Below are 11,076 nucleotides of genomic sequence, written 5' to 3'. Positions count from 1 at the left end.
CCCAGCATGGTTGAGTGGGGCCGGGCTGGTGTAGAGGGGCTCACCCTCCCCCTCACGGCCAGAGCGGCATCAGCCAGAGGTATAAACCTTGCCACCACGATCCTGCAGCCTTTGGTGATGAAATCTGGATGTTCAGGACAGCGCAAAGTCCCCAGCACAGCATCACTTCCCCTGGCAAGAAGCTTTGTAGAAGCATACGGCATTTTTTTTCCTCAGGGCTGCAGGTAAAAGGATACCCCTCCCACCCTGATCTGCACACTGTGGGGTAGGGTGGGCTGGTCCAGCACTCACGTGGGTTCCTTTCAAATCCACTCCCGCCTGGCCGGTGCCAGGGTGGGCGTGCAGCAGGCGGGGGGTGACGCAGCAGGGTGCAATCCCCTGCCACGGTTAGCAAGGGACAGGCTGGAGGCAGGTGGGCTCCCTTCATGTCACGGGGCGCAGGCTTCTGTTTCCGTCCCACGCCACTGCCCACTCATCCCAGCACACCAAGCACTCACCCTCCCAGAGCGCTCACTGGCCTCACCACCAGGGCCAGATGCCTGTTGCTTGGGCTTTCTTCACATCCACCTGCTCAGCCTGCTCCATGTCCACCTCCACTTTTCCTCCTCATCATTCCCTTCATCTCTCCCTCTTCCTTGAACCACCCCATCTGTCTTCCTCTCCTCCTCCCCCCAGCCTTACAACACCACAAGTCAGGCAGGTCTTGCTGGCTCCAGGGTGAGGGTTTTGAGGGGCTGGGGTGCAATGCACTCTGTGGGGAGAAAGGGTGACTGTACCCTGTCAACAACATTCCCCTCCCTGCTCCCACAGAACCAAATTTGAGGAGTCTTTGTAGCTCTGGCTCCCTTGCTATCCACTCAAATGTGCCTGGAGGGAAAGAAGACATAATTTTTACCGTTGTTTCATACCCAGCACTGGGGCTGTTTTAAACACACATGCTTCTGCTTCCCTGCCGGCTAGGAAGGATTTCCTGCCATTACTGAGTAGAGTTTGAGATTAATTTTGTTCACTTTCCCTCTTCTGCTCCTCTTTTCTCGGCAGGGCTGCATCGCCAAGGCCCCAGTGTGCCTGGGAACAGGAGAGGGCATGGCACAGCTTCTGTTGGAGCAAGGAGAAAGTGGTTGTCTCAAGTAGCTCGTTTATGAGCAGTTCAGACTAGAGTGATGGTGGGCAAGATGAAACGTGTGTATTTATTTCCCAAATGGATAACATGGATGTGAGGGGCAGAGGGTGAGGCATCCCATGGCAGCTCTCTGCAACAGTTCTGTCTGAAGTGGGAGAGCAAGACAGCCAGAAGGTTTGCTAGTTTAATTTTTAGGAGAAAGGCAAGGACGAAAAGACCCGAAAAACCATCACGGGGAATGACTGATGACGAGGCTCTCACCCTCGGGGTGTCAAGGGGCCCTTTACTTCCAGCCTAGGCATCTCGCAGGGGGGAAATCCTCCCTTGGGCTGTGCCGGAGCAGCATCCTCTCGCCAGAGGCTCCCGCCGGGCTGACTTCAGCGAGCCCGAGTCGGGGCTGGCTCCGTCCCCGGGTGCCCCCGGGGTGCCCTCCCTCCCCTTCCTGTCCCCTTGTCCGCTCGCCTCCCACCGCTCGGACCGTCACCCTTGCAGCCCGAGGAGGGTGCTCAGCGGGAAGGGGGGGTCACTGAGAGGGGCACGGCCGGGGGCACGGCCGGGGCGGTGGCGGTGGCGGGGGCGGTGCGGTGCGGGCGGCGCCGCCCGGCACATATAAGCGCGGCGCGGCGCGGCGGGGCCCCGGCGCCGGTGCTGCTGCCGGTACCGTCCTTCCCCGCCAGCTCCCTCCGGGCTGCCCGTCCATCCCTCCGACCGCCCGTCCCCCTCTCCATCCCCGCCCGCTTTTTTTTCTCGCCGTCCGCGGGCTCGGGCCCCCCACGCCGCTGCCACCCTGAAGTTTCTGGCGGTGCTGCTGGCGGCGGGCATGCTGGCTTTCCTGGGGGCCATCATCTGCATCATCGCCAGCGTCCACCCGGCCGGCACCGCCGCGCCCGCCGCCGCAGCCGACAATGACTCGGCCGCCGCCGCCCTCCTGCCCGCCGCCGACAAGGGGCTGGGAGCGCTGCACGGCCCCGCCGAGGCTCTGGCCAGCGCCGGGCCGCGCCTGCCGGGGGGGCCGCCGCTCTTCAGCCGCTTCGTCTGCACGCCGCTGAGCACCGAGTGCCCGGCCACCGGCACCGGCAGCGCCGCCGGCCCCGAGGAGCTGCTGGCGCTGCGGAGCGCGGCGGCCCAGCTGCGCCGCACGGCGCTGGAGCAGAAGGAGCGGATCCGCATGGACCAGGAGACCATCCGGGAGCTCACCGGCAAGCTCAGCCGCTGCGAGGGCGGCCTGCGGAGCCCCCCCGCCGCCGCGCCCCCCGCCGCCGCCGGGCTCCGCGCCGCCCCGCACCCTGGCACCATGGGCCATCCCCCCGACGAGCCGCCCGCCGTGCGGGAGCTGGAGGAGGCTGTCCGCACCCTCCAGGACCGAATCGACCGGATAGAGGTGCGAGGGATGCTCCTGGGGATCTGGGAGGGATTCTCGCAGGGGATGGTGCTTCCAGGGAAAGATGCTCCTGGGGGGTCTGTGAGGGATGCTCCCAGGGGATGTTGCTCCTGGGGTGATGCTCCCACACGTGCCATTCCCCAGGCCTGCAGCCACATGCACCCCGAACCAGCTCGTCCCCCTCATGAAGCTTCAGGAAGGTTGTCCTTGCCTTGCTCTTTCCTGAGATCTCTGCCCAGGGGCAAGGGAGCCCTCCTCTTGAGCCCCCCTCTCTTCCCTTCATGCAGGGTAGTCCCAAAGCACCAGGGCTGCCCCACTTTCCCCCCAGTCTGCACCCAGGCAGGGTACCTTGCTTGCCCCATAGCACCTGCCCAGGACTCCTCCAGAGCAGGTTGGCAGCTCAGGGCCAGATGCTGCCCTTTGGCAAAAAAATAAATCCCATCTGATGCCTCCATGGCTATGAATGGGATGTCTCACAAAGTGAAGTGCAGTGAAGTGAGCCTGGCACCCTTTTCCCACATGGTCCACAGGAGCTGGAGAGAGAAGGGCACAGCTGGAGTCATTAGCTGTGCCCATTCCTGTGGCACTGGGCTGTTGGCACTTGGGATGCAGACCCCTGGTCCCCACTCTGCAGCAGATGCACAGCGTGTGCTGGGCAGGCTCAGCCCTGGCTCAGCCACAAGCCAGTGGCACCAAAGGCTGTCCCATGATGCCTGTCATGGGGCACATCACAGAGTGCAGATGAGTGTTATTTATTTGGGCTGATATGGGCTCAGCAGTCCCATGGCCCTTGGCAGACTTTGCAGGATACGGCTGTGGCAATGGTTTTGGCACGTAAGAGCTGCAAGAGGAGAGTTGTCTGTTCTCCCTGTGGGAATTGCTCCAGGCAGGGATTGTTCCCTGAGGTCTGTCAGGTGTCAGAGCCACCTGCAAGGAGCCTCCTGCAAGTCCTCAACGTTCTCATCTTCCTGTTCAGTTCCCTGTTGCCCTCTCCACTCTTCCCTGGAGTGTGGAGCTAGGAGGGAGGTCATGCAGCACCCCAAGGGGTCCCTCTCCTCAGCTTTGCCCTTCTGCCCCCCTCCCTGCAGCCACGTGGGCACAGCAGCAGCAGGCAACACATGGGAAATTCAGAGCCACTGAGGTCACAGGCTGAGAAATGAGACTGGGAGAGAGGGTTATTGCAATGGATGGAGATATGAACAGGAATAGAAACAGAGAAAGGCGAATAAACACATGCACACAAGAAGGAAAAGAGGTGGAAGAGCAGAGGAAGCACCTGTGAGCTGCCAGGGTGGGATGTGCAGCCTGTCTGACACATTGCCCAGAGCCAAATGCAGCCAAAGGGAGGGACAGATTTCCCCCCCCCCCCCCCCCGAAAACCCCCTGCAGCTCCAAACAAATGATTTTCCATCAGTGGAAAAACGCAGCAGGTATGCTCACCCAGAAATAAAGCGGGGAAATAAGTCCCTGCACACATATACCAGGTGATGCACAGTGGGATGGTGCCCAGCATATCAGTTTAGATCTTGCGGAGCATCAGGCCATAGAGCCCCTTCTCCGAGGGGCAGCACCACCCATGAGCTGCCCTGGGCCCTCTCCTGGGGTCTCTGATGATGGTGGGAGGTTTGGGGTGGAGGAGGAGGGTGAAGCTCACAAGGGCTGGAGCAGGCTCTCACACGTGTCTGGGGAGCCTGAAGTGATGCTGGGACGAGGCTCCTGCACACACTGATGAGGAAGCCAAGTGACACGTGACAAAACATGTTCAGTTTTGTGTTGCCAGGGGCCTGAGGGTCCCAAGTATACTCTGCAGGGGAGACACAGCAGCCTCAGTGAGCCCTGCCAGGTGAGGAAATAGGGCACTGTGTTGCAGGTGGGCTTGCTCCTGCCTGGTGAAAAGTGTCACCCGTGTGCACCACACCCCTGTGATGGCTGCAGCACGGCCAGCTGAGCCTCCTGGTCACACCTCAGCCATCCAGTGATGGTTGCCTGTGGCCTCCCTCTCCGAATTGCCTCCCACCCCACCCCAGGAGCAGGCACCTAAAACTTCATGGTGGGGTACCTGCACTCTTCTGTCCCACATGGCTCTACCTGTCAGTCCTGGGAGCCTTCCTGGGGTACCCCATGACATGGGAGGCACTCTCAACCTCCGCAGCTATCCTGGATGGTGGCAATGATCATCCCAAAAGGTGACCTGGATGGGGACAGTCCCGGGGTGGCCCCCATGTGCTGGAGACTCTGAAAAACCCATTGGGAAGGAGAGGAAATGCTGCCAAGTCTGTGGTGGCTTAGTCTCAGAAGAGAGTTGACACAAAATGCCATGAGCTGCTCTGGGAAGGCTGCATCCCAGGGAGTCTCCAGGCAGGTTTGCCAGCAGGGATTACAGCTGGATGCTTCAGAGCAGGGACTGCGGGGAGGGGGCTGGTGGAAGATTGCTGATCTAATCTGGGCACTCTCAGCCCCGTCTGTAAGGCATAACAAGATTTATTCGTGTACTGAAAAACCTATTAAGGCATTTGTTTCTTAATTTTGTCCGCATGGCAGAAGGATTTCCCAGGGGAGGATGCAGGGAGGGCCCCCACGGTCTCGCTCTTTGTCCCCTGTCATTTCTGTGGGGCTTGGCTAGCATCAGCATAGCATTCCCACATCTTCCCTCACCTCTTCCTAATGCCACCCGAGGCACTGATCATCCTTTCCTCATGCACAGCAGCCTAGTTAGGCTTTTTCATCCTGGTTTTGAGGGTCCCCCCCTTTCTCTCAGCACGTGCTCATGTCTGTACACTCAGGTGCATCTTGGAACACAGAGCCGAGAGACCCAGGTGCTCCTTTTCCACGCTTCTGGTTATTGCTGCAAATGGAAAGTGAGCAGGGAGAGAATCACCTTGGCTGCCTGGGCTGTGCTGAGATGCAGATGCCCCCCTTCTCCCCATCATCCCTTGCAGGAGAGCAGAGCAGGAGAGGGGACAGCCTGATGGGCTGGGGGGACCTGGTGGAATTGCAACAGCCTGCTTGCTCCTCAGCTGGTACGTGGCTGTGCCATTGTGGCTGGTGACCTGGCTGCTGGCAGGGAGCCCTCGGGTAAGGGAATGGGAATGGTAGTGACCTAGCTGCTTCCCTCCTGTCTGCATCTCCAGCAGTGTGGGGATGTAAATACCCAAATTGTGACAGTCCCAGGCCCCCCTGAGCGGGGTTTTAGGGGGACAGGATCAACAGTGAGCTCTTCCCTTGTGAGGAAGGGGGAAAAGCTGATGCATCCCTGTTTGTCTTCTGCTCCAGTCCCTGTTGGAGTTTAATGATCCCCAAGGTCCTGCCTGGGTTAAAAGAGGTGGCAGGGTCCAAGAAACCTCGGTGCAGCAGGTGTGCTGTCCTGCAGCAGTGAGCATCCCAGGGTGGCAGCCACTGAGGAGTTTTGTGCAGGCTGGAAGGATTCATGGGTCAAGGAACAGAATGGGTCTGCTGCGTGCACACACCCAGCTGAGCATCATGATCCCTGGGATGTGCCGGGGCTGCATCCTGCAGGTCATGCTCTGTGCTCCTGCCTGCCCTGCCCCAGCAGCTGGTGTGCTGGTGGCTGAGGGGGAGCAGCAGTGCCCAGATTTTACCAGATTTTACCAGATTTTAATGCCAGTACATTAGTAAATGAGGCTCTGATCTCCTTATGTAAATCAAAGTGCATTTGCTGACTGAGGGCTCCAGCCCCAGTGGCACACTCTGGCATGGCTGCCGCAGCCCCTTGCCCCCACCTCCCCCTCCCCACCCCCTGCCAGCCGCTGACATTCAACGTGATTAATATTACCTGGCATCTTTCAATCTCTTTTGCCGGTTCTGGTGGCCAAAAAGCGTGGAACAAGCCTCCCCCACACCCGCTGCCCACTCCCCTGCTGCCTGTGCGGCGGCAGATGGAAAGCCGGGTGCCTGCCGAACAGCCAGGGAGAAGGCGCTTCCCCCCCTCCCCTCCCCAAAGGTCACCAGTAAATAACAGCTGCACATCAACCATTAATAATTTTGCAAATGATTTGCCTTGTGAGAAAGATGCTCGAGCAGCAGCTCAGAGACGGGGATCATGGCTCGGGGATGCAGCCCAGCCTGGCATCCAGCACAGCTTGGCTGCATGGGGTAAAATGGGGACTTCAGTCATTGTCTGGCTGCAGGGATATGGATGGTGTTTGCTGGCATGGCCCTGAAGCTCTGCCAGATGATGGTACTGGCTACAACCCCTTTCCAGAAGGAACATGAGGTCAGCAATGGTTCAATTGACCATGTGGCTCTGGCTATTGGTGCCCTGGCTGCCAACTTGGAAGGACCAGCAAGAGCTGGAGAGAGGGCTGGATGGACAAAAACTCAGGAAGGGGGAAGAAATTGAATGAAAGGGGAAAGACACTGTGTGTGTGTGCACAGAGGGAAGCATCAGGAAGAGACGCTCTGAAGTCAGAGAAATGAAAAAGCCATAGGGAGAAAAGTTACAGAGGGAAGAAAATAGCAGCAGGGAGAAAAGCAGGAGGAAGAGGGGGGTAAAAAAAAAGTACTCAGTCACTACTGACTAATGTAGGGCAGGCTATCAGGGGCTAGTGAGAGTGACAAAATTTCCCAGCCTTTTCTTTTTTCGTCATTAACAGATGGAGCCGTGCATGAAAGCAGGGACGTAGGCTCCAAACCCGCAGCTCGAGCAATCAAAGCGTGCGGCAGACAGGAGCGTGCCAGCCTCCGCGGTAGCCAGGCGGCCTGAAAGGATGAGAAAAGCTCTTGGAGCACACGGGATGTGGCCACAGAGGCAAAGGCAACATCATCCCACCTGTGCTGCCTCCTGCCAATGCAGCCAGCTCAGCTTGGGTAGAAACGCAGGCAGCCTCAGGTGGGAATTATCCCTGCCAGGGGGATGAGAATTAACCTTTCCACTTCCCTTCCCTCCTGCCATCTCTACCCTGCCTTTCATCCAGTGGATCCCCAAGACCCCTTCCAAAAAAAAAAAAAAAGAAAGGCAAAAGAGCTAAATCCCCTTTCCCATTGTCTAATCCCTCCATTTTGCAAAGACCAAAGGTAGGATGCTCTTTTTTCCCTTCCCAGAGAGGTTTTGCTCACTGCCAGAGCGTCCTCAGTGCAGCCGGAGCAAGCTGGCAGCGAGAGCTGGCATTAGGTCAGGGCTGGCAGATGTCCCCAGCACAACCTCTCCTTTCTTGATGGGTTTTGCTTTTCCAGGTTGGTTTTCCCCACAGAACCTGTGGGTTTGCCCTGGCAGACCCTGCTGGCAGCTCTTGCAGACCTTGGGGCATAACAACTTCCATTTTATTTGTAGCCTGAGCATGTTGCTGCCCAGAGTGGGTACATTTGTGCTCACACCAATGCCATCTTCTTGCTTTTCCTCTCCCTGCTGTTCCCATCCGCCAAGGTTGCATCCTGCCTAGCCAAACCTGACTTTCTTCCAGCCTTCCCCTCCCTCTGTTGTTTATGATGGATAGCAAAGATAAGGAGTGACATAGGCAGGCATCTCTCCCCTTCAGCTTTGTGTGCATGATTATCAGGTCCTGTCCAGCCTGGAGAAGCTGGATGTAAGGAAGAAGAAAAAGCAGGAAGCTACAATCACAGATAAGCATGCTGACCATCTCCAGGCCAGCTCTGAGGCTGGAGGGAGGCTGTTCAGATCAACAGGGATGGTATCCCCGCTGTTCTGCCAGCACAAGCCATGAGAATATCCAGGGCTGAAGTAGTAGTAGTCTCCAAGGCTGCTCCAGCACCTCTGGGAAGGTCTGGCAACACAGAGAAGGTGGTCGTCATCTTTCAGAGCCCATGGCAGAGACACTAGTGTGCTAAGAACACGGGGAAAGAAGAGGGTTCCTATTTACAGGGAAACCCCAGGAGAATGGCAAAGGGTCACCTTCTCCTTTCCAGACTGCTTTTCTTCCAGCTGAGGTGGGGTTTCCCAGTAAGGTGGGATCTGGGGTCTTTGCAGTGTGCAGAAGCAGCGGGGAGCATCTTCACCAGCTGCCGTGTTGGATTTGCCATGGGAAGAGTTTTGGTCTGAGTGTTAACCCTGCTGGGACAAGACAGGCTTGATGTCCCCAGGTGATGGTTCGTGCCTTGAGGACCAGAGACACAACGGCCTGGCACGAGTCCCACTTCTCCCTGGCATCCTGTTGGCCTGGGAGAGGTTGGCTTATGCAGAGCTACCTGGCACACATGCACACACCCCCACACTCTGGCTGAGCTGGGCTAAGAGGATTACAGCCCCATTAGTGATGTTAACATGCTGGCTATAGGTAAGCAGCCTCACGAGCAGCAGGAGTGGCCGGGAGCTCTGAGGTCCTTCCCGCATCATTTCCTCATCGTGGGAGGCTGCCTGCAGGAGCAGAGCCAAGGGATGACCCAAACATCCCATCCTTGCTCTGCCTCTGAAGCAGCAGAAAGTCATTAAGAGCAGCCAAGCTTCGTTTTGCAGTAATGAACTCAATGGGGGCTCTGAGAGGGGAGGTACAAAGTCAGCCGGAGGCTCTTGGAGAAGACCCCAGTGCGGATATGGGACTGTCATCCCAGCAGTACCTGTAGTGCTGCAGGCTGGGCATGTCCTTATTTAAACTCTTATAGAGACACTCTGCTGAATTTTCTCTTTTGTCCCTCCTGTTCCCTCCATCGTGTCTGCCACCAAATGCAGCAGGAGCTGCCAGCCCGTACCAATGGCTCAGCACCCACTGCCCCGGCACTTGCCCGTGATGCCCTCCACACCAAGATGGAGCAGCTGGAGGAGCAGCTCCTTTCCAAGATCCTGACCCTGCAGAAGGAGCGCCAAGCCGCCAGCACTGACCGCAGCCAGCAGCAGCACAACATCGAGAAGGAGCTGAACTCCCTCCAGAACCGGGTGACGGAGCTGGAGCACGGTGAGTCCTGCCCCGCGGGGATGGAGGTGGGGTGGGGGGTTCCTACCCCGAGGTACATCGCCAGGAGAGCCCCAGGACAGGTCACCCTCATCCCCGTTACAGGTGCTGACCTTCCTCTCTACTCCCCACCCTTGTTATGTAGGACCACTGGGCTACAGCCCTCCTGATGCCTTCAAGGTGACCATCCCAGTGCAGAACAACTACATGTACGCCCGTATGAAGAAGAGCCTGCCGGAGCTCTACGCCTTCACCATCTGCATGTGGCTGAAGTCCAAGGCCCTGGCAGGAATTGGCACCCCGTTCTCCTACTCTGTCCAGAGCCAAGCCAACGAGATCGTGCTGTTGGAGTGGGGCTCCAACCCCCTGGAGCTGCTCATCAATGACAAGGTCAGCCCAGTTGCAAGAGGGGCAGGAGAGAAAACCCTGCCCTCATCTTCCCTGCTTCAGTCACCCTAGGAAATTATATTCCTGGGGTCACTGGTGTGGGGGAGCTGGGAGGAAGGGGCCCTAAGCTTGTGGTGGGAGGCAGGAGGATGGGGAGGATGGCTCTTTGGGGTGAGTTTTGAGAGGGAGAGGGAGCACATCTGGATGTCTGTAGATTTTGGGACGCCACCACCATGGGGGTGCACTGCTTGCTCTGTGAGGGGCTGGGGAGACCCTGGGGTTCCTCAGCAGTCCTACCAAGCACCGGGATCTTGCTCTTCTCTCAAAGGTTGCCCAGCTGCCACTGAGTCTGAAGGACAAGGCCTGGCACCACATCTGTGTGGCATGGACCACCCGGGATGGCAAGTGGTCGGCGTATCAGGATGGTGAACAGCGGGGTGCCGGCGAGAACCTGGCCTCCTGGCACGCCATCAGGCCTCAGGGTGTCGTCATCCTGGGTCAGGAGCAGGTATGTTCCAGAGCTGCCAGTTAGCATCACTCTAGTGGGAACTGGCTGGGGAGAAAAGCCCCTAAATGGGGCGAGGGCAGGGGGCAGCATGGGCAGGAGTGCTCAGCAGGGCGTTGGCTCTCCTGCCTGTTCATCTGACCTCCAGGCTGGCCATGTGTGCTCACTGCCTTCTCTTCCCTCTCCCTATCCCTTTGGCCTCCCTGCTTTGTCTTCTTGAATCTCTTCCATGCATCCATCCCCTCCCCTCCTTGCCATCAAGCACCTTGCTCTGCTTCTCCCCAAACCTCTCCCTCTCCCCCTTGCCCTGTTTGCCCACTGGATGCATGTTCCTCCTCTTCTCTCCATCCCTGTCCAATCACCTCTCCTGCTCTTTCCCAGGACACCCTGGGGGGCCGCTTTGATGCCACACAGGCCTTCGTGGGAGAGCTGGCACAGTTTGGCGTGTGGGACCACATGCTGGCACCAGCAGAGATCCTGGGCTTGGCTAACTGCACCTCCCACCTCCAAGGAAATGTGATCCAGTGGGATGACCAGGCGGTGGAGGTCTTTGGAGGCGCCAGCAAGGCGGGCTTCGCTGCCTGCGAGGAAGGGAGGAAGGCATGAGTGGCCCCCAGCCCTCTCCCCAGCACCAAGGAGCCCGGTGGTAGTCCCAAAGCAGGGAGCCCCTTTCTCCCCTCCCAGACAGACCAGTAAGCCTTGCTGGGGCAATGCTTGAGCCCCTGTGCTGGTGCCCCAGGAGGGAGAGGGGCCCCTGGAAGCCTCCCTGTTGTCCCTGTGCTGGTGCTGTGGCTTGTCCTCGTTCCTGGCAGGCTGG

General features: G+C 58.4%; 1 protein-coding gene across 1 annotated transcript; it reads left to right on the top strand.

Moving 5' to 3' along the window:
• Positions 1-1,943: 1,943 nt before the first annotated feature.
• On the top strand, positions 1,944-10,865 carry NPTXR (neuronal pentraxin receptor; the record flags this gene model as incomplete). Its single annotated transcript, XM_082280061.1, has 5 exons — positions 1,944-2,504; positions 9,148-9,370; positions 9,513-9,757; positions 10,083-10,262; positions 10,641-10,865. 5 exons carry the CDS (start codon positions 1,944-1,946, stop codon positions 10,863-10,865), a joined length of 1,434 nt encoding a protein of 477 aa, XP_082136187.1.
• Positions 10,866-11,076: the final 211 nt, after the last annotated feature.

The sequence above is a fragment of the Coloeus monedula genome, assembly GCF_965178545.1.
Source record: "Coloeus monedula genome assembly, chromosome: 4".
In the NCBI taxonomy this organism is placed as follows: Eukaryota; Metazoa; Chordata; class Aves; order Passeriformes; family Corvidae; genus Coloeus; species Coloeus monedula.
This window is presented reverse-complemented; position numbering and strand designations above follow the sequence as displayed.